The sequence below is a fragment of the Cervus elaphus genome, chromosome 9 (genome assembly GCF_910594005.1).
Source record: "Cervus elaphus chromosome 9, mCerEla1.1, whole genome shotgun sequence".
NCBI classification, from domain to species: domain Eukaryota; kingdom Metazoa; phylum Chordata; class Mammalia; order Artiodactyla; family Cervidae; genus Cervus; species Cervus elaphus.
The window spans coordinates 81,556,972-81,580,132 of NC_057823.1; the positions used below are offsets into that span (position 1 = coordinate 81,556,972).

The 23,161-nt window shown below is 39.2% G+C and overlaps 1 protein-coding gene and 1 long non-coding RNA gene across 3 annotated transcripts in view; one reads left to right on the top strand and one right to left on the bottom strand.

The window, feature by feature from the left end:
• ACOT12 (acyl-CoA thioesterase 12) overlaps positions 1–17,429 on the bottom strand; it is a 38,205-nt gene extending 20,776 nt beyond the window's left edge. The window contains exons 1-5 of the mRNA XM_043913522.1: positions 17,177–17,429; positions 9,377–9,446; positions 6,477–6,537; positions 3,136–3,237; positions 293–428 (exon numbers count right to left, since the gene is read on the bottom strand). Coding sequence (XP_043769457.1) covers positions 293–428; positions 3,136–3,237; positions 6,477–6,537; positions 9,377–9,446; positions 17,177–17,309 — 502 coding nt within the window. The 5' untranslated portion in view covers positions 17,310–17,429. The remainder of the gene's footprint in view (positions 1–292; positions 429–3,135; positions 3,238–6,476; positions 6,538–9,376; positions 9,447–17,176) is intronic.
• LOC122700563 lies at positions 17,307–21,052 on the top strand. 2 transcript variants are annotated; one of them, XR_006342807.1, is made up of 3 exons: positions 17,307–17,435; positions 18,431–18,612; positions 18,934–21,052. It is a non-coding gene; the product is annotated as an uncharacterized LOC122700563 (long non-coding RNA). The 2 variants fall into 2 exon arrangements; XR_006342806.1 differs by having other exon boundaries at positions 18,431–18,475.
• Positions 21,053–23,161: the final 2,109 nt, after the last annotated feature.

Below are 23,161 nucleotides of genomic sequence, written 5' to 3' on the forward strand. Positions count from 1 at the left end.
TACAGGTTTCCAACTGGGACATACTCATCTGGAGGTCAATTTCAGTTCTTGTACTTTAGATGTTTGTAAGTATTTTGTCATTCCTCCTGGACAACGTCACATTTATCCCACATTTTTTTTGGTCAGGAACTTTGACCTGAATTGAGGTTATTCTGTCTTTGGTTTTCTGTGTCACTACCAGAAAGGATCAGGACAGTGGCAGAATGCACATTCTTTTCAAGTGCACATGGAACCTCCTCCAGAATATGATCACAATCATATAATGAAAGTTCCTGTAAATAGATTTACTAACCGTCAAACTTGCCACCTTCCTTCATCAAGTTTTTAAATGTATCTTCATGTTGTAATCGAACTTTCCTTCTCTCAGAAGCCAGATTGTGTTCCACATGATCTTGTTCAGTTAGAAGTGTGACTGGTTTTAACTGAATCTAGAAAAAGAAAAACATTTATCTTTCATTACCTTGTTAAATTATAAAAGCACAACATGAACTTTGCAAAAACAAATAATATGCCACATTATTTTCTAACTCAAGTAAATAGAGCATTTATGGATATGTACATTTAATGTACATATTATGGATGTGTACATTTTAGTCTTAATTTTTTTCCTAAAATATTTTTAAACTAAAAAAATCAATGTAGGCTTCATAATTTGTTCATATAATATGTGCCTTTGAAAAGTTTTCCAAATATTAATTTTCCCTGATTTAAAAAATTTTCAGCAGAATTACAAAAGAAAATATTCTTCACATTAATGAATGAGGAGAGGGACTTTGACTCCACTAAATTCTTATCAAGAAATGTTTTCTACCTTTTGAAAAATTAAGATATCAGAGGGAGAGAAAGATATTCTAGAGAAAGCTGTCATGATATTCCCTATTTGGAAATTTCACCACATGATGGGAACATTATCTAATAAGCAAACTGAAAGAATCAGTATATCAGAATAAAGCTCCAGCTGACCTCCAGAAACCTGGAAATGTCATGCAACAGAAGCAAGGGCTCAAGTTCTTCCAGAAATGCCTGACTGCTGTCCTGTGTGTGAGTCACCTTGCAGCTGGACTGGGAGAGCTCCATGCTTATTTACAGGCCACGTAAAGTCTGACCCTTGACCAAGATAACAGTGAAATAGCTAGCGATTTCTAATACATGGTTAAAGTCAAATTCCCCTGGATGACCTCATCCAACTTGTTTAGGAGTGTAATGACTAATAGCTTATACTGGTTTAGCTAATTACATAGCTTTATTTTAGTTGTGTGACCAGTGGGGTGCAAAAGACCACCTGGTAAACTAATGTTTTGGCTTTCTAATCTGCAAATGAAGTACGTTTTGTGTGCTGAGAGCTTTGGCTGGAAGTCTTGAACGTCTCGGATGTTTGCTGTGCTTTCTTTCTGCTGCTGTGCCGTTTCCTTTAGCTTCCGTAAGGCCTTACACGTGCTTACCCTGTGGAGTCTTGGGAAGCGTTCTATGATCTGGCCTGTGTCACTGTTGAACTAGACTGAGTTAATCATTGCCCATCTCATCCTGGAATGAACTCACTTTGGACAGAGACCCGGGTAGCCCTGTCGGTTCAAACCACTGATTTTTCATGGCTCTCTTAATGGTGTGCTACTGAGTAAGAATGTTACCAACTAGAAAATACAGGTGCTTTACAATAAAGGTTATCTGAGCTAACCAGTTCTGGCAGCACTTAGGGCACTTGCTTTCTCAGAAGCACTGCTGGAAAACAGATCTTTAGGCTCAGCGGAGACTAGACTGAAGTGTGGCTATTCTGTTCTTATTCCACGAGTCCCTGAAGCTGGAGGGGGAAGAAGATGGGCTTCGTTTTCTCCTCCATGTGAAGGAATGATTTGGGGAGGTGGATTCCTTTCTGTCACTTGCTCTCAGATATCAGAACTCTGCAACCACGCCCATATTCTCTCATTCACAAAAGTTTGGAGATTCAGAGGGGATTCCAGGAGAAACAATGTTTGACAAGACCTGTCTCAGTGTCTCAATGATTTTAGTGAACATAGGATCCCTAGGATGCTTTGTCAAAGTACAGAGTCCAAACTTCTATACTAGTGATTCTAATTCAATAGGTCTGAGATACAGCCCAGAAAGCTGCATTTTTATAATACAATAAGTGATATGAACTTGAAAAAACAATGCCCCTGGGCAATGGCGATTTGCTTTGTGGTCTACTTTATATCAGAGAGTGGAAGAAGTGTCCCAGTATACGAAACTGCAGAGACACCTGCCACCCAGGCACCACCATGGCCTCACTAGGCCCTGGTCCATCTGTGTGCCTCCTGGCCCAAGTGAGGAGTTGCTGGTGACTGCTGCTTTTGGGTACAGGGAAAACTTTGCTTTGTCCCAGCTGGCTATTCCACGAGAGGAAGACTTTTGCAGAGTGAATGGTACTTGTGGAGCTAGGAGAGGCCACTGTGCCTACTTCTAAAGCAATCCTTCAAGTGAAAGATTTGAGTTCTAACTTGAATTATTACATTTTAAAATGCTTATACTAAGTGTGGATCCTCCCCTAGGTATCCTGGCTCTAAAAAGAAAATCCAAGAAATTATAGTAAGTCTGCAGTAGACAAAGGACAAGCTGCTCTGGGCCAATGCCAGGCAAGCCCACTGGAATACCTACATCAGGCCAACATATTTCTCTTAAGGGTGTTTTTACACCATATGGCCTGCAGCTTATTTTCAAACTTCAGTAACTCAGCAACTTTGACATTATTCCTTTAGGTTTGAAAAAGTGATTGGACCATAATGCACAATTGGTAGCTAAAATGCTCTTGCTTTAAAAAATATTTTAACTCAATTTTGAGTTACATAACCACAAAAGAACCAAACCAGTAAGCAATATTTTTGGGAAACTGATATGACCTTCAGATCACTTAAAACACAGTGTTTTTTCCCTCTTTCACAAACTGGCTACATCTCTCAATTTTTCTAAGGTAGTTAATACTGTGATATCATTGCATAAGTATTGGTGACAGTTACAGTAAGTATTGGTGAATAACAAATCTTGGGAAAGTGTATTCCTGGTCAAAAAGAAATGTCCCTTACCTGTAACAATTCTGATGCTGGTAATTCTGTTAATGAGTCCCTGAATTATATGCTAGATACTTTTCAGACAGAAATTTACCTTTTCTTTTCCAACTGGTTTGGCTACAAAGGTAGAGAAAGCCACACTAACAAGTTTCTCAGTGCCAGTGAGCATGTCTTCTACTGTAACCTTGATGCTGATCTACAGTGGAAAGAAAAATAAAAAATTTTCAGTCATCCAGATAACAGATGACACTGCGGCGTTCAAAATTCATTTATGCACTTCACCATTGCTTTGTTTTTTGAATAAAACCAGTATTTTAATTTACTTTTAGTCAGTATTGTCCTCTCCATGATTTTCTATTAAATTGAAAAAAAAAATCTCTGATTATAGAAAAATATATATTTACCATGGAAAATTTTGTTAAGTATAAAAATAAATGATAAAAATGGAATCTGACTATTAAGAGTAAATATTATCTCTAATCCCATCACCCAAATTAATAATTACTAACCTTTATATAAATTTTCTTCCAGTGTTATATACATACATATGAAATGTGTCTATATGTATATAGATGTGTATGTATATGTATTTGTATACACACAAAAGACTATCATACTGTATTTACAGTTTTATATTATATCTTACAACTTTGGGGCATTTATTAAACATTTTCAAATCCTATTATTACTAAATGTGCTTTTGAAAATAAGATTTTAACAAATGCCTTATAGCCCATCAGAGAGGTGTACCATAACTATTTTTACTCTTCAGTCTCAGTTTTATAACCAAGTTGACATGGATAAAATGTTATTTATAGTCATGTTATTTGCAGCTTTGTTTCCTCTTTTAGGAGTTTTCTTTTTCAGGATTAGCAAGAATTGGCTAAGACACTCTATGGTGATAGCACAGTGGACTGGATTTCCCACATGAAGAACTCTGAAGCTTAGGTCCTTATCATGATCACATTCTGCAGAAGTGCGGGAACTTAGCCCAGAGAAATAATACTATCTTCTTGAAACAGTGGACAACCTCGCCCATCTTAGTTCAGCACTGTGTTATCAACGATAGTATCTATTTCTTTCGTCTTCACCAAGTACATCATGTACAGAAATAAACATCAGTCAGTGAGTCACTTAACTTATGAAACCAAATTAGTATTTGCATGGTAAATGTAAGTTAACTAGATGGTGATTAACCAGATTTAAACCATCCATTCTCAACTCCCAACAGCTCTCACCCACATAACTTTCTACTTTCAGAGAAATAGGCAGATGAAAAATAGACAACTAACGGTAAAAACAAAGCAACCGTTTTGGAGAGTTAAAGCAAGTTCTGAGCCTTGTCTTCTATTAGAATAGTTAATGACCAAATGTCTCAAAAACATATGCCAGGGAGAATTTCACTTTCTGTCATGACATAGTAGGTCAGTTTGGAACCATATCGTATGAAAACAACTGGAAAATTGGACCAGGGATAGGAAGCAACTGTTTTCACACATAGGACAGCAGGCAATGCAGAGCTGGATCTCCACAGAAAGGGAAGATTAATGAGGGGAGCACTTGCCTGGGCTCTCATTCTGCAGGCAGTTCCCAGACTATGACCAAGGAGGGGAAATGGGAAACACTGAAATGAGGACCCAGAAATCAAGATCAAGGCAGCTGAGATTGTCCCAGAGAGGAAGGAGCTACAAAAGGAAAGAATCCCAGGTATGTGCATATTGTCCCTGTTGAGTGTTTAGGTTGATACCAGTCTGAGCCTGTGTAGGGTGAAATTTCACAAAGCCAGAAAAGAACAGTTTCTGAGGAAGAAACGATTGTAAATTGAGCTCTTGTAAAAATTCCAAGAGCTCACAGAGCCCTGGGAATCTGGTGTTCCCTCCAGCCAGACCTCACTGAATACACAACTCATTCATAGAGACCACAGAGGACCACAACTTTGTAGAGAGACTAGATTGGCCCTAAATGGGGCTAGAATTTATTTATTTTTCTTCAGATCAGAAATCTATGCTTTCCACTCACTGGGTGTTTTGTTTTTTTATTTATTTTTCTCTTTTCTGTTCTTTTCTTAGCTTTTAGTCAAACTTCCTTTGGAAATTCTGGCTGGTCTCAGGGAAAAGGAGAGGAGAAAAGAAAGGGGACTTTCATCTATGCAGGGGCTGAATAGAGGGAGAGTACTATCTCTCAGGAGAAAGGCCAGGCCCAGAGGCTACTGTGTGCAGAGATCAAGAGCCCTATGGTTGAGAATCAGAATCTAGAAGCACTGTTATACTATCTCTGACATGGCTCATTTTATCCACAAGTTTGTATAACCTTTCTGAATTCTTCAAGTTTTTTGTACCCTGTTTATATAGATACTAGGGGAAAGTGAGGACTAAATCAGGGTAAAGCCATCACCATAGGTATGGTTATTACCAAAACCGTTCTGTTATGGGTTAATTTGTGTCCCCTACCAAATCTGGTACCTCAGAATGTGACCTTATTTGAAAATGGGGTGTAATTATTTACGACAAGGTCCTTCTGGAGTAGGATGGACCTCTAATCCCATACGACTGGTATCCTTCTGAAAAGGGAAAACGTGGACACAGCAACACAGGGAGAACACCATGTATAGACAGGCTGAGATCAGGGTGAAGCAAATCACTGGCAAACCACCAGAGGTCAGGAGGGAGGATGGGGGCCGATTCTCTCCCGTAGCCCTGGAAAGGAACCGACCCTACCAACAGCCTGATTTAGGCTGCTAGCCTGCAGAACGGTGAGGCAATCAGTTTCTGTTACTTAAGACACCTAATCTGTGAAACTTCGCCATGGGAGCCCTAAGATACACATATAAGTCCCTACATGTCATTGGTGCCCAGAGAGCAAAGGGACTGCTACTAACCAACCTACAAGTTCCAATATGGGATCCAGGAAATCCTTTCCTGCTATTTTAACCTGCAATGAGACCTTTGTATTTCTGAGAATTTTGTATTCATAACTATAGTAAAGAAAAGAAAACTAAGTAGATGAAGAAGAGAAGTCTAAGCTTCCCTTCTTGCTCCAGTTACTCTGCCTTTCAAAAACTAGTTAATTGTGGGGCTGGTTTTCATTAGGGGTGAGGAGATGGAGAAAAAGTGGAGTTAGAATATTAATAGAGTCAGAATAATTAAGAAATAAAACCCATACCTGGCAAAGAACCAAGGGTGTCCTTCTTCCCTTGTATATTTACTTTCTGTGTATCCTTCTGTGCAAAAACCGTTCTTTGCAGCACATTTAATTGTAGTAGCAGGGAAACATAGTCTCCTTATTTACCTGTGAGCCTGACTACAGATTCAAGGGCCTTCTGGCATTCAGAATCTCATACACTCTAAGTTACTCCAGGCGTCCCCCTTGGTCCTCTGTGAACAATAAAGAGATGAGCACCGACAGGCAGCAGGAAGAAAAGGGAGAGCCTCTTACCTCCATGCTTGTGCCGAATGCTCTGCTAACTTTTGCTTTGATGGTTATAACTTGTCCAACTCTAGTGGAAAAAAAACAACCCTCAGTAATTCTAGCACATCTCGTTTCAGACTTGAAGATTCACTTAAATATGTGTGCCACAGAACAGTTCTACCTTACCATGTTGATAATGCTCATGCATGAAAAATGCAAATTAATGATAACAAGACAGCACCAAAAACAGATGCAGATCTTTGTAAACCACACATGTGTCAGCTGACTAGCCTCTTAACAGAAAAGGGCCTTTGCTAAGATGATGTGCAAAATGATTTCCAAATCTACACCTTGTACCACAACTGTTTCCTAAAGAGAAGTTACAACAAATACATGCAAACCTATGCAATTGATATTTTAAAATGTTGGTTAACAAGTAAATGGATAGACATATAAGCAAGCAAGCAAACAAATGGAATAGCTTCACTAGGCTTATAGGACCACTCAGGGTTGCCAGATGATTCATTCACTCCACATTATTTCTGGAACTCTGATCATGTAACCACAGTTGTTTCAAAGCTTTTGTGTTTAGGCCCCTCAGTCACCTAAGGGTCTATCCAATACAAGCCGCCTCAATTTTTCTCCCTTACTTCAGAGGTGAACTGGTAAAAATCTATACCTCATTTAAGGCCATATTAAATACTACCTCCATCATGAAACACTCATTGATTCTCTAGTCAACATGTAACTCACCCTAGGCATGCATCCTCTATTCTGATGACTATGTATTTGTCTGACTTTCTTACCAGACTGAATGACTGCCACACTCCAGAACTGTGTCATAATCATTCACATATTCTCTTGAGCCTAGACCAGTACTTTTGGTATATGCAATATATATTTGTGAGTTAAAAATATCTGATATGGCTTTTAACCAAATTATATGGCTTTCTATAGGTAGCTTTCAATTTTCTTATTTTTTAATGGTGTGGGTCCCATGTGTTTTAGTGGCCACAAATCCTTTCTGATAACACAAACACAACATAGTACAAATGGCAAACTACAATCCAATGCTGAGATTACTTGTTAAGTCTAAGTTATAGAATTTAGGATTGGAAAGTATATAATAGATATTTTATTGTAATATACTGTTGGCTTTCCTAAGCTTAATAATGGTGCTTTAATGTGTTCTCAAAGAAGTTTGCATTTTCAGTAATCTGTAATTTTGTTGAGATAAAGACACATGTCAGCTTTTTCTACTTGAGGGAAAAAAATCACGTAGTGTTTGCACTTAGTCAGCAGACCTTCATCTGTGTCTACAAATCTCTAGAATGTCAAAGGCTCTTTCAGACACTGCAGCAGACAATGAGAACAAGTGTCAGGAGATGTTCAATAAAGATTGCTGATCACAAAGATAGAAGAAGTGGGTTGGGGAAAGCACTGGATAGAACGTAAGAAGATCCAGGATGTAAGTGTCCTCTGACCTTTGGCTGGCTATGGGGCTTAGGCCTCAGGTTCTTATCAGTGCAAAGATGACTGCATTGAGTTCTAAAGGTCTCGCCGTATCTATGATTCTAATGCTTACCAAAAATTTCTTTTGGATTAGCTTTGAGGGTATAATTTTTTATGTGTGTGGTTTTATTTAACTTTATTTTGTTTGTATATAAATGGATAGGTGCCAGATAGATAAATGTAAGCTGAAGATTGGAGAGATGAACTGGGCATCTCAGTGGACAGACTCCCTAGGGTTTGAAAACTGGTGGCAACTATGCCATGATCCTTGGGAAGAGTCCCAGACTAGCAGCAGACAATCTTCTCTCTTCCTTTTTTTTTTTTTGTAAGTTATGTTTATGTCTTTTAGGATCAAGATATTCAGAAAGAAAAAGAGATACAAACATAAAATCAAATAAATAAAACTATATGACCCTAGTTCATTATAATTACTAATATGACCTCTTAAAAAAACATAATTCGTAATTCTGCCACCAGAAAGGTATAGAAATAATGACCAACCCTGTATCAGTGAACATATTAAACAGGGAGACAGCAGATTCAAAATGTGGTAAACTGTATAGGACAAAAGACCAGGTTTCTTTAAAAAAATAAATTGCAAGAGAAAAGAAGAAAAGGAAAATTTTATGTTAAAGGTCACATCAGCCATATTGGTTCCTGATTCAATAGACCAATTGTTTAAATTAAAAAACAAACAAACATTTTTTAAGACTATTGGGAATTGTGTCTATGTTATTATGTTTTCTAAAAGAGCCCACTTTTTTAGAAATATATATGAAATATTCAGAGATGATTATGGGATTTGCTTAAAAATAGTCCAGGTGTGTGGGGGATTATGGAGGGGTACTGATGAAACAATATCATCCATGAATTGATTATTGTCATAGTTAGGTGTTGGGTCCTTGGGGATACATGGTACTATTCTCTCTTCTTTTGTATATGGTTGAAAGATTTGTATATCTTGAAATTTTCTACAATAAGAAATGGTAAAACATACACACTCCCACATATAAAATGTTTTTCATAATTTAACATCCCTACTGACATTAATTAATATTTACCCAACAACCTAATGATGAAATTCACCATTTTAGAGATACTTATCATTAATTATTCCTAGTAAAGGAAGAAGCCATTTAAGAATCAGCTTTTAGCAATCCTGTAATGCCTTATACCAAAAGGCATTTAATGCTGAGAGCTATTTCTTAATAAATCAGGGCTATAAATTTTACACTAAGAGTATTTACTAAAAGTAGGTCCTGAAATTATTATCTACTGATTTACATTGGCTCAAATACTACTTATTAACAAATTGGATCCCTGACTCCAAATGAGTAAGCTTAGGTGCCACAAATACATGTTGTAAATGAACTAATAAACCCAGGGGAAAGGCATGATAAAGCAATGCCACTTACCTAGCTGTTGCTTCAAACTGTATGTCATCCACTGAGGCTGTGACACAGGAAACGCCAGCATGTTTTTCAGCTTCAAAAAATAGGTTAAAAGTAAAAAAAAAGGCTGGATTAGTTATGTTTATATACTTCAGCATGCAGGAAGAGGAACAAAACAAGTGGGTTTATTCTAGTAACTCATCCCTCTATTCAATACAGGACCACTGTGCCCACCCTTCTGAATGAACTGGATTGATAACAGTTCCTTTGCTTGATACATTATTTTTCTACTGCATGGAAATTACTGTACTTCCTCCAAAGTTTTAACTTACACTTTCTTTGATTTGAAATTTAACACCAATACCCAGCATATCTAGCTACTTGAATAGTAACTTCAATAAGTTGGTGTCAACTTTAACTATTTTGTCAAGTACTACCCTTCTTTTTTTTTTAAAAGAGGGTATCAGAGCTGTAGCTATTATCCACATAACCAATAGCTGAAAAAATTTAAACCACTTAACCAGTGTAAGCACTGAACAGTAAAGAAGACTTCAAGGTCATATCCCAAATCAGAGAGAAACGTGTCTTGGCGTCAGAGAAATAGAGATGGGCATGTAGTAAGTATTTAATCATTATTTACTTATTACTACTAAATCCATATGAAATTCACTTGCATTAATTATGCAGGAGGAGGAAAGCATTGAGTAGGGTGAGAGGTTCCGAAGGAGCTCCAATTATTTCCATGGTCCCTGTCTGCATTATTTAATTTGTTGAGTTTTTTGTTTTTTATTATTGTTGGTTTTACTTTATGTAAAAGTATCAGAATTTATCCTCTTTGGGAAAATTTTTGACATGTGTTTTTTCCAGAATTTCATTTTGAGGAACAATTAAAACCTAAACAGACTGACTGCATTAGCTTTTTAAAGAAATTTTAACTCCATTTTAATTTTGCAGACTTCACTCCTAGTGCCATATTATGAAAAAGAAAGAGATAGTGAATTATACTGAATCTGCATTCTCTGTGTATAGAGGATTACTTTAATTGTAATATATATTGACAGTTCCAGGTAAAGAGATATGATAAAGTACTCTAGAGAGCAAGTATGTGAAACATTCCTCCCTATGATCTAATTCTGTAGAAAATGGGACATTCTGGTTTTACTCACTGGAAATAGCTATTCTTCCAAATATGCACATGACCTAAACTGAGTAACTAGAAAACTAACCATAGCATAGCAGAACTGTGTATGTGAGTGATGGAGAGGGGAGAATGGGCTTCCCAGGTCTGAAGTTCAATTAGAGAAAAGACACATAAAAATATCAGACTCTAGAAATGCTCAAGGTGGGCTCAGTTCAGTTCAGAGTATCAAATATTTGTTAAATTCCCATTGATTTTCAGACACTTTGAGCTGAATCAGTCCTATCTTTTAATGAGTCTACTCAGTGACAGAGACCTAGCCATAGTCAATGCCCTTTTTCTGGAGAATGATTGGGACTCTTGCAAATATATGCTGTAAAGTGTTGACTAAACTCATTCTGGTTACCTGACATGAGGGAATGATATGTTTATTAAACTATTCTTGTCGATAAAGTGTAACCCTATAGCCAACCAATTTGGTAACCAACATGAGTTACCAAATTTTGAGTGATTTAAATAATGACTGAAATGCAAAAAAAGACTAACTTTTTATTGTGTATATTGGGCATCTTCTATGTATATGTAGCACTATACCAGATTGCATTAGGGATCACAAAGAAACATAATCATAATAATAATTATCATTTATTATTGGCCTGGCACTGAGCTAAGTATGCATATTAATTACATGAGGTTGATACTGTTAATAGTTCCATTTTACAAATGAGGCAATTTTGGCTTAGAAAGATCAAATACATTGTTCTAAATAGTGATTTTGACTGTAGAAGCAATAGAAACTCTGAGAAAAAAGGCCAACCAAGGAATGCTCCCTAGAGAAGTTCTTGGCTGAATATGGGCTTCAGGGACTCAATTGCCATGGTCTATATTATAGACTTTCAAGGGCCATTAAATTAAAAGTGAAAAATTAAAATATGGGGAACCAACATAGGGCCACAAATTTTACGTGTGATCATTTTTCTTTGTAATTGTGACAGATATGAGTTCGACAGGACCAATCTGTTCTGGTTCTTTGTTTTAATTGTCCTTCATGCAGTATGCCAGTAAAAGTGGAGGACCTCTAAAGCTATTTCTGATTTCCTGGGAAAACTGAGAAAAGCTGAGGAATAGTAGCTAAGTGGATGTAATCCAGGAATGATGATTGATCAAAACGATGGTGACTTCTTCATTCCTTCTTTTAACTAATATTGATTAAATGCTTGGGCTCCAAAATCACTGCAGATGGTGACTACAGCCACAAAATTAAAAAACGCTCCTTGGAAGAAAAGGTATGACAGCAAGTTAAAAAGCAGAGACATCACTGCCAACAAAGGTCATATAGTCAAAGCTGTGGTTTTTCCGGTAGTCATGTATGGATGTGAGTTGGACCATAAGGAACGCTGAATGCCAAAGAATTGATACTTTTGAATTGTGGTGCTAGAGAAGGTGCTTGAGAGTCCCTTGGACAGCAAGATCAAACCAGTCAATCCTAAAGGAAGTCAACCCTGAATATTCATTGGAAGGACTAATGCTGAAGCTGAAGCTCCAGTACTTCGGCCACCTGATGAGAAGACTGTTTGCAAAAGACCCTGATGCTTGGAAAGACTGAGGGCAAGAGAGGAGGACAACAGAGGATGAGATGAGTGGATGGCATCATTGACCCAATGGAGATGAGCTTGAGCAAACTCAGGGAGATGGTGAAGGACAGGGAGTCCTGGTGTGCTGCAGTCCATTGGGTTGCAAAGAACCGGATATGAGTTAGCGACTGAAGAACAACATCCTGTGCTGTGCCGACCTCCATGTAAAGTCCTGGAAATGTAAAACAGCCACCGTCCTTATTCTCATGGAGTGTAGTGGAGGAGCCAGACATTAATTAAATGAGTACATAATAACAAAATAAGTTAGGTGATCTGAAGAAAACATGGATATTTTGAGGGTCTGTAACTGAGGAACCACACCTGGGTGGATGTCAAGGAAGGTGTCCATGTGGAGAGGATGCTTGAAGTGAGATCTGGAAGATGAGAAGAAGCAGAAACAGTGTTAGGTGCTCAGTTGCGTCCGACTTTGTGACCCCGTGGACTGTAGCCCGTCAGGCTCCTCTGTCCATGGGATTCTCCAGGCAAGAATACTGGAGTGGGTAGCCATATCCTTCTCCAGAGGATCTTCCCAACCCAGGGATTGAACCTGGGTCTCATGCATTGCAGGCAGATTCTTTACCATCTGAGCCTCGATGAAAGCCCTAATTCTAATGAGGTCAGTGGCTAATTCTAATCCTTGTCTTCCTATATATCATAAAGTGTTTTTCTCTACTTTCAAGATTTTCTCTTCACCATAGTTTGTCGATGATGTGCATAAATGTGACTTTCTTTGTATTGATTTTGCTTGGTGTCCTATGATCTTTTTGAATCTGTGCAATCTTGTACCATATTTGGGAAAATTGGTCTATTATTTCTTCAAATATTTGCTTTTTTCCCATGCCTTCTCTTGTCTATGGGACTTCAATTATAAAATTATAAAAATAAAATTATAAAATTATAAAAATTATAAAAATTATAAAATTATAATTATAATTATAAAATATAATTATAATTATATATAATTATAATTATATATATAATTATAAATTATATAAATATATATTATATAATTTATAAATTATATATTATACAAATATATATATTTATAAATATATATTATAATTATAATTATATATAATTATAAAATATAAAATTATATAATTATAATTATAAAATTATAAAAATAAAAAATTTTATGCATTTGATTTTTTTCATAAATCCCAGACATTTTATTTTTTAAATTCCTTTTTTCCCCTGTTCTTGAGATTGAGTAATGTCTATTGATCTTTATGTTTAGTAACTTTACTCAGTCACCTCCATTCTTTGTTTAATCCTATCCAGTGAGTTTTTAATTTCAAATACTATAACTTTCAGTTCTGGAATTTCCATTGAGTTATTGTTTTTATAGTTTCTATTTCTGTACTGAGATTTACTGTGTCTTTCATTATGATCATATTTTTCACTATATTCTTGAGCAGAGTTACGACACTCGCTTTAAAAATCCTTGAGGCTTAATTCCAGCATTAAGTCTTCTAGGGATTAGTCTCTACTGTCTGTCTCTTCTCTTAAGAATGGGTCATGCTTTCATGTTTCTTTGAAAATCAAGTAATTTTGGATTGAAGCCTAGTTATTATGATTGATATGTTATAGAAATTGTGGGTTCTTATATGGTCCTCTGAAGAGCATTGTGTTTTTTTCCATTGGGTAATTTAATTAAGCTCACAGTATAAAACTGTCTCCCTAGAGGTGGGAGATCAGCTCTTTTAATTATTTTGGCCTCAGCTAGGAAGTCTGGAGTCTGCCTGTGTATACATGGCTCAGGGTCACCAGAGAGCTGAGCAAAGATTATAGATATATTTTAGGGTTCTGCCTCTCTGCCTCTCTCTTGTCTTGAATTTGCCCCCTCACATTCCAGTAGCTGTATTTCCCCAAAATCCTCTTCAAATCAGCAAGTCTGTGGGTTTCCCTCAGAAATTAAGCTGGGAGAATAGTGGATTCTTTCTAAGGAAAGAAAGAAGGTCTTAAAATCATTAAAAATAAACAAACAAACAAAAAAAGATAAAGTTTCTTAGCACCATTCTGTTCCTTTGAGTGTTGATTTCCAAATGTTTTAAGCCTGCTTTTGTTCACTTTTCAGCTCCCTTACGTGGCTTTTATTCAGTATTTGTTCCAGAGTTTATAGTTGTTATCTGTGGGAGATATTTTTCTAATAGGAGATACTTACCATGTTAGAAGAGGAACATTTATAGCCTTTGGTAAGGAAGACAGTGGGACAAGATGAACAGAACTAGTGACATGATCAGATAAACACCTTCAAAAAGTACTTTAGATGCAGTGTGGAGAGGAGACCAGAATGAATGGAGAAGACCAGTTTGGAAACCACTGCTGAAGTCCACATGAAAGATGATGTTTATCCTGCACTAGGTGGTGGCAGTGGAGGCTAGCAAGATGCTTGGGTTTGAGAGATTGCTTCAAGGGAACGTTGATAAGACTTGGTTCATAGATGAGATATATATGGATGGAGAAGCAAGAATCAAGGATGGTTGATGCCTAGATTTTTGGCATGCATCACTGGATATTTGGGTGCCATTCCTGAAAGAGTGAACCCTGGAAAAGATGCACAAATGAAATAGAGAAGGAAATGTGAGTCTGAGATATTTTAAAATATGGAGGGTGGAGAATGACTCATAGATGGCTTAAAGCCTCTAGGATTAAGATATGAGAAGAATAATGGGGCCACTGACAGAAATGAGGTCTAATGGCAACATGATAGTGAATGTATTTAATCTTCCTTTAAATATTGAGAAGGCATTTTGGAATCTAGCAGTGCCTGGGTGTCATGGAAGTACTTTGGGGCCACAGTTGTGATCATTATTTGTCATAGTAATGTGTCTACACAGAAATGTGGGTCACTTGGAACTCCGGTTGGAAAAATGCCAGAAAAAAACAGGTTTTGTTTTTTTTTTTTAATTACTCCTACTGTATTAAATATAATGCCATGATGGAGCATTTCTCTGCCAAAGATTCAGTTACACCTTGGTATAGCTCAGTTGGTAAAGAATCCGACTGCAATACAGGAGACCCTGGTTCGATTCCTGGGTCAGGAAGATCCCCTGGAGAAGGGATAGGCTACCCACTCCAATATTCTTGGGCTTCTCTTGTGGCTCAGCTGGTAAAGAATCCACCTGCAATACAGGAGACCTGGGTTCAATCCCTGGGTTGGGAAGAGCCCCTGGAGAAGGGAAAGGCTACCCACTCCAGTATTCTGGCCTGGGAGAATTCCATGGACTGTATAGTCCATGGGGTTGCAAAGAGTCAGACACTGAGCAACTTTCACGTTCACTGGCTAGATAATGTCCTTTGCTTATGTGGTGTCTTTTCTTACTGTAGAGTGTTTAACACAGGTATTAACCATGTTTCCAAACCAACTTTGTCATAAAGATTTCTTCAATATTGTATTATTAATAATATAACTATTAAGGTCCACAGTAATTGGTTATCAGTTGACTCCTGCTGTGGTCTGAGTTTCCAAAGATGTAAAAGCATAGAAATTTTTATGAAAATCGCAAAAGGGCAATTGTTCCTTCATTACAGGACAGAAGCACGGAGTGAGGTAACTTTAAAAGTCACTTCAATATTCACATGATGAATTCAGTTGCCATGGAAATAGGCATCGTTATTATTAGCAACCTCCATAATTTCTATACTGGTTTCTCCTCCATGTGAATTACATTTGTATTCATGTCGCCATTATTATGTTATTATAACCAACCTCAAATCCTGATTAAACCTGTTAAGACAGAAACCAAACATTCCTATCAACAAACAGAAATCAAACAAACTGGCATCAGATATATGACTGAATTTTGTGGGTGGTTAACACACAGGGGATTAGAAATTGTATGAACACTCATTGAGGAAAGCAGGGATTTGTAATCAGCTGAGCTTTACTTTTGTCCTCTGTAAAATAAGAATCCTGGGATACGTGATCTTAAGCTCCTTCCAGCTCTAATATTTTATCCTCACATAGTTTACTTAAAATGTACATCTTCTGAGTCTATTAAGGATTGTATGCAAAGCCTGGCCTCCTAAATAAGACTGCCGGTTCTGGACACACCCGTTCAGTTACCCATCCGTATAGTCAGGAGGCTTTTGTTTAGGGCGTAGTAACCACTAGAAAACTAACTTTAGTTTACATGCTAACTGGCCAGTCAGGAAATCAAAGGTGGACATACTAACACACAAAGTAATTGCAGATTGTGTTAAGCGGTGTGAAGGAATGCGGAAAGGAAATGTGACAAAGTGATGAAAGCGTGCAAGTGCACAGCAGGTGGTTAGGATAGACTGCTGTGCAGAAATGGTGTTTCGTGGAGATGGAATGCAAGGAAGGGCCAGGAGAAAAGTGCAAAGGAAGAAAGAACAGCAGGTGCAAAGGTCCTTCGTGCAGGCTACACGAGGGTGGGGAAGGCAACAAACAATTCAGAAGCAGATATGGGAGATGGGTGATGTATTAAACTGAATGTTAGATCTGCAGAAATGTAAGCCAATACCAGTACTCTAAGTACATTTATGTTCTTGTTGAAAATAGTTATTTTACAGTAAAAATACATAATGGATTTTTGTTATTTTCAAAAGAATTATTTTTAAAAATTTCACATATGGTAAGTATGCATATAAAAAAGAACCCACATGAAAGTTCTCTTGGGGCCTCGCTTATTTAATGGGATAAAAGACCAAGAGGTTTAAGAACCACTGGTCCAGGACTTTCCCAGTACTGGATAAACAATCTCAATCACTATTTCCCAGCTGCACTAGGTTGAAAACTCTGTAAATACCTTCCTCTCCTTCCTTCTCTCTCCTTATCCATTCCGGGTCCTGGGGTGGCGCAGACCCGCACCCCACTGCCCCAGATCTTTTGACATCCTGACCTCTGCCTTCCTGACACCCGCCATCCTGCATCTCCACATCCTAGCCCACTTCCCAGGCACTCTCCGCCATCCCGGACACTCGCCTCCCCAACATACACTGGGCCCCTCAGGTAGGGCTCCCGCATTCCGGACCCCGGCACCCCTGGGTCTCCCTGGTCTTACACCCGCCTTCCAGCACTCCTACCCGCCAGGCAGGCTGTGGTGTCGATCCACTTGAGCAGCTGCGCTGCGCTCAGCTCGCCCCGGGGGGTGGCGTGCGCAGGCTGGATGGCCTGGCTCATGCGCACCTCCGCGGGCGCCGGCCGCTCCAGCTCCATGGCTCGTCAAGAGTGCGAAGTGACCCGGCCTGGGCGCCCCCTGGCCACCCGCCAGGCCCGCCCCAGCTCCAAAGGGCACTGAGCCGCTGTCCCCAGTCCGCATCCCGCACCCTGCGGCACCAGGAGGTGAGATTTAAGGGGCCAGGAATGTCGCGAGGAGAGTGAAAGGGAACTCTTCACTGAATCTGGGGCGACCGAGGTTGGCAAAGCTGGAGCCAGCTCGGGTTTCTCACCTATGAAGGGGAGATAGCACTTATCTCAGAGGACTGTGCAGAGAATTAGTGAGATGAAGTACCAAACTCAGGGGCGTGTGCCTGGCTAAGGGGACATGGGTGTTTGCCAGGTAAAATAGTGAGGTTACTGTCTGCCTGAAGAACTTGACAAGTGATGGGGAGTTAATAATTAATTAGTTAAATTTTCTCTAGAGAAATGTAGACCTTTTGCATTAGAAGTTGATTTTTAAAGTATTTGACTTTTCTTTCTTTTTTTCTGCTGTACACTGCCAGGTAGGGTGGGCAATCACTCCTCCCATTCCTAGTTCAAAATCCACCTTCGGGTTCTTAGGATAATATGATGGCTCAAAAAAAGCCCCTCTGTTATTCATCATTTTGTTATGAAATTACCCCACAGCCAAACAAACAGAGGAGCTGATTTTTGCTGGCATATCAGAGTCACCCAATAAGAGAAGGCAACCTTTTGATTTTAATGTAGAGAATAAATTGTTGCTGCGTTGCAAATGAGCTCAACAAATCCCAAGAGAATTTCTTCTTGATGAGAGAATCTAGAATATTAAATAAGATTTCTCATTGTTAACCTTTAGCACACATAAGCTTTCTAGAGCTGAAATCAGTGATTCTACAAAGCACTCCCCATTAAGAAAACAGTGACAGCAGAAAACCTCCAACATATTGTAGAGCCATAGATGTGATATTAGGACTGGCTGCATCTGAGAGGGCATTCGGGGGTGAGGAAACGGGTGCCTGGAGCGGTGTGTCCGGCAGGCAGCTGATGTGAAGGGGCAGTTAAGGTAGTTGAGCACCTGACTTGAACTCAGGACTCCTGACTTACCACAAAGTCTAATCGACTCCAACAAATCAGTGCTGCTTTTTCATCCCTTGCAGATGGCCTGCTAAGCCCCAACTTGGAGCATCTGAATGGAGATTCTGGTAATTTTGCTTCCTTTTTAAAAGCGCTTTTAACATAAGAGAGGAATGAAGGAAACATGGACTTGATAGCTCTTCAGGATCCTCTGTGGGTAGGTTTCTGTCCCACATGAACTTAAGAATTGGATGCATTCAGTTGGGTAAGTAGGAAGTTTGACTTCTATAAAATGACTTTTTTAAACAAATTAAAACTTATGCTTCCAGGATGGCCCCCTTATCAGTTGATTTTCAAATAACAGTGTTATTGCTTTTACCACTTTTATCATTCCTCATTAGAAAGTGCCTCTAGAGTTCTTTATAGCATCTCGGCAGATTGGATTGTTACTCAGCCAATACTCACTGCATCGACTGATAACTCCACGGGAGGCGCTTACTGGTGTGTGGCTTGGCCACGTGACTTGGATTTTATAGAATGTGAGGAGGTAACGGTGTACCAGTTTGAACCTAGCCCTTGTTTTTAGAGACATCTGACCTCTGCAGTGAGAAGATGCTGTGCCTGAGCCGCAGCCTCACGAGCATCTGGGTGCCGGGCTGCATTCACGTATCGTGGAGCCGTTCCAGCCGACCTGCAGACTTGCAGCCTGAAGCTGAGCTATGCAGCAGACATGCAGAGGCCTGAATGGGATTTGACTGCTTATTTTTGTCCGTCACTGTGATTGGGGGATTGTTACACAGCAATGCCTAACAGTTACACGTGCGAATTTCATTTATTAATATTTTAGAAAATGTATTAAGTTATTGGAAATAAAACATGTGTTTAGGCTGGGTTTTATTGTTTGGGGTAAAAAACGGTGACTAACATAATAATATGTATGTACTTGCTTTATATGTATACTTGACTTTCCAAAATGATTATCTGGAAAAGGACAGCATGCGTCTGTATATGTATATCTAGGAATGTATGACCAAAGAAGCAGACAAAGTATACAAAGTCACCATTATGCTTTGTTATATGTATTATCTCCTAATTAGATGTCTTGATTATGGTTTCTTAGCTTTTGTTGGTTTTGCACCAATTTTCAATTTCATAGCCTCTGCCTGAAACTACTGTTCTTATGTTTTGGGGTTTTTTTTTGAATAGCATCAGCATGTGTGAACATTTGCTATATCCTTTATCTGTCAAAGATTTCTGCTATTATGTTTGAAGAAAAGGCTTCCATTTTCCCATTTCTGTTTAGAGACATCTTTTGAAGATGAGCTGGCTCTGAAGCCAGCTTGATTTTAGAAGGTCATGCGCAAGAGCAGGAGAGCTGTTCGGGGAGAGTAGAGAGAATATGATAATCACTAGAATAATAAGAACATCTTAGGATGTTGGAGTGGGAGGGAAACGAGATAGTCAGACCTCCTCATTCTGGACATGAGGAAATGAGGTATTTACCCTGGGTCACATTGCAAAGTTAATGGTCAGGCTCTGAGAAAAGTGAAAACAAGGAACATGAAATGTAAGAAAAGAGAAAAAAAAGTGCTTCCCCTCAAAGCCAACCCTCCATCAGAAATTTGAGAGCAAGCAGTTTGTTTGGGAGAAAACTGCAGAAAGCACTTGTAGGAGAGTCAAAGTGTGGTCCCCAGACCATCGGCATCAGCATCACCTGGGGTTCTGTTAGAAAGGCAGAATCATCCTACCCCCAGCTTGCTGAGTCAGAAGCTGCGTATTATTACTATGCCCAAGTCGTAAGCATATTAACCTTTGTGAAGAACCTGCCTGAGTTATTCCTCCCAGCGAAGTGGGAGCTGGGATTTTTACCCTCCAATTCCCACCCTTCAGTGCTGAGGGCTGCTTCCCAGCTGAAGTCCTCAGCACTTGTGATTTCAGGGTGAGAGCAGCTCTGGGCTGAGCGCTGTGCCTCCATAGGGAGGGAGGAGGCGGTCAGCTTGTTTGGAAGCTGGGATGGAGAGCGCCAAGGGGCTGCAGGCAAGGTGCCGAGAGCATGATACTTTCTGTCCTGAATGGATGCCCAGAGACTTCCCAGGGGCAGCTGGGAACTTTTTCTTCTTATGAGATGAACCCCAGGCAGAGGGTCTGGTAACAACATATTTCATACAGAGATGAACTTTATTAGCTAGCAGTCTCTATCTCCACCTTTGGTATAGGTTAGGAACGGTGCCAGCTCAATGTTTTCAAAGTCAAATTTATAGGGATGTGGTTCAAAGTGTAAGTATGAAGTTTCTAAACAAAAAAATTCAGAGTTGGTTTCCATATATTTCAAGTGCCAGCTTATTGCCTGGAGCACCGTCTTTGCTCCTGGACCCTCTTCTTGGGGTCACACTGACCTTAGGAAATTGGACTGTCCCATTTAGCATCTGAAGCCTCATGCCAACCTTCCTCCTGTTTGTTCCCGGGCCTTCTGTGTCTGAAGCTCTCAATCAGACAAGCGTTAGGTGGACAAGCCAGGTGTCACCTGATGTGGGGAGTGCAATACTTTATTTTTTGAACAGAAGCCATGTGTGTTAAGTCCAGTTTTTTCACTTCACAGGGTTTGCTTGGCCTCACCTTCAGGTGGCGTAGTAGTAAAGAATCTGCCAGCTAGTACAGGACAGGCAAGAGACACAGGTTCAATCCCTGGGTCGGGAAGATCCCCTGGAGTAGGAAATGGCAACCTACTCTAGTATCACTTGGAAAATTCCGTGGACAGAGGAGCCTAGCAGGCTACAGTTCAGGGAGTCACGAACAGTTGGACACGACTGAGCACACACACACACCTTCTTCCCGGACCTGCTCAGTGGAGGCTCCTGGACACCACATATTGACAATATGCTGGACTCCAGGGTTTGCTTTCAAATATGGAGTCAGCTTTGTATCTCTGGAATAGCCCCACTTGGTCACGGGGTTTAATTCTTTTTACGTGTTGCTGAATTCTCTTTGCTGATATTCTGTTAAGGATTTTTACATTTACAATTTTGAGAGAAATTAGTCTGCTCTCTTTAATTTAGTGTCTTTGGTTTTGGTGTCAGGTTCATAAAATGAACTGGAAAGTGTTCCCTCTGTATTCTAGAAGAAATTCTTGTTCAAACATCTGTTAGAATTCTGCAGTGAAGCCATCTGAGCCACTCATAACATACTATACAGCCCTATAAAGTATATTATTGTTAATATATTATATTATTATTATATTAATAATTACCATTTTGTAGATGAGGAAACTGAAGCAACTTGCCCAAGATCACACAACTAGGAAATAGTAAAGCCAGGATTCAAACCCAGTAGTCTTGCTGCTGTCTCAGCTAGGCTGAGAAGGTGACCAGTGGGGTCCAGTTCGGTTCAGTCACTCAGTCATGTCCAACTCTTTGTGACCCCATGGACTGCAGCATGCCAGCCTTCCCTGTCCATCACCAACTCCTGGAGCTTACTCAAACTCATGTCCATTGAGTCGGTGATGCCATCCAACCATCTTATCCTCTGTTGTCCGCTTCTCCTCCTGCCTTCACTCTTTCTCAGCATCAAGGTCTTTTCTAAAGAGTCAATTCTTCACATCAGGTGGCCAAAGTATTAGAGTTTCAGCTTCAGCATCAGTCCTTCCAGTGAATATTCAGGACCGATTTCCTTCAGGATTGACAGGTTGGATCAATTAGGAAATAAGAGATGACAGTTTACCTAGATCTGTCTAACTTCAAAGGTCATGCTTCTTCTAGTCCAAGCTAGCTTCATTCACTCATTCATTCATTCATTCATTCAATCAGTACATATTTATTGAGTGCCTACTGTGTCCCAGGGACTGTTTGGGGCATTGGATAAATGAATGATAAATGAAATAGATTTAGTCCCCAACTTTATAGAGTTCATTGCTTAATAAATAATGTGTGAAAGTGCTACAAAAATGTAATTCATTCTAATAAGTATGAAACAATGATAAACATGTATGGAAACTAGCTGATGGCTGTGGGCAGCTCCTCAGATTATATCCTGCAATTGACCATTTACTAAAATTGAAGGTCACTCCTGACTTGTGTTTTTAAACAATCACAGACCTTCAGAACAGTGGAAGTACCATACAAAGATGTGCTTGTTGCTGTCCAAGTGTCACTGCTCTTAGGCCTTTACTGTGGACAGAGCTACGAAGTGTGTGTGTTTATCTGTCTATAGTGGGTTGAATTATGATCCTCCCCAAAGATATGTCCATGTCATACTCACCAGAATGGCTCCCCACAGGCCCATCCACAATGGGTCTAGATGTGGCTATGACTCCGCAGTGAGAGAGAGAGAGCAGGGGCCAACCCCCATTGAGCTCAGAGTTCACCCTGCAGGACCAAACACATCTTTAACCATGAGGAGTCATCAGCCAGGGCTTGGTGACTGGAGTGATGCTGTAAGACTAAAACCAACCTATTTCATTTAGGAAGAGGCCTGTACCTAAGCATCAGAGGCATTTCCTGGTGGTAAAATGGATATTTATTCCCTATTAGAGAGATATCCATCTGCTGCGAAAAAGCTCCAGATTAAATTTCAAGGATGAAACAAGATTTGTCCTGACAGGTATATAGATCCTCAAAGAATATGTAGTGACCTCTTATAAAACAGCCTAAAATTATTTTTTATGGCAGTTCCCCACTTTGTAAAGAGCCTTTATGATTTCTGCTTAATAATACACTGCCTTAAATTTAGAATTGTTTAATACCAACATGTCTTTTCTCTCTAAGGAGATTCATGCATCAACTATGTCATTGAACATATTGTTTTAAATGTATAATATT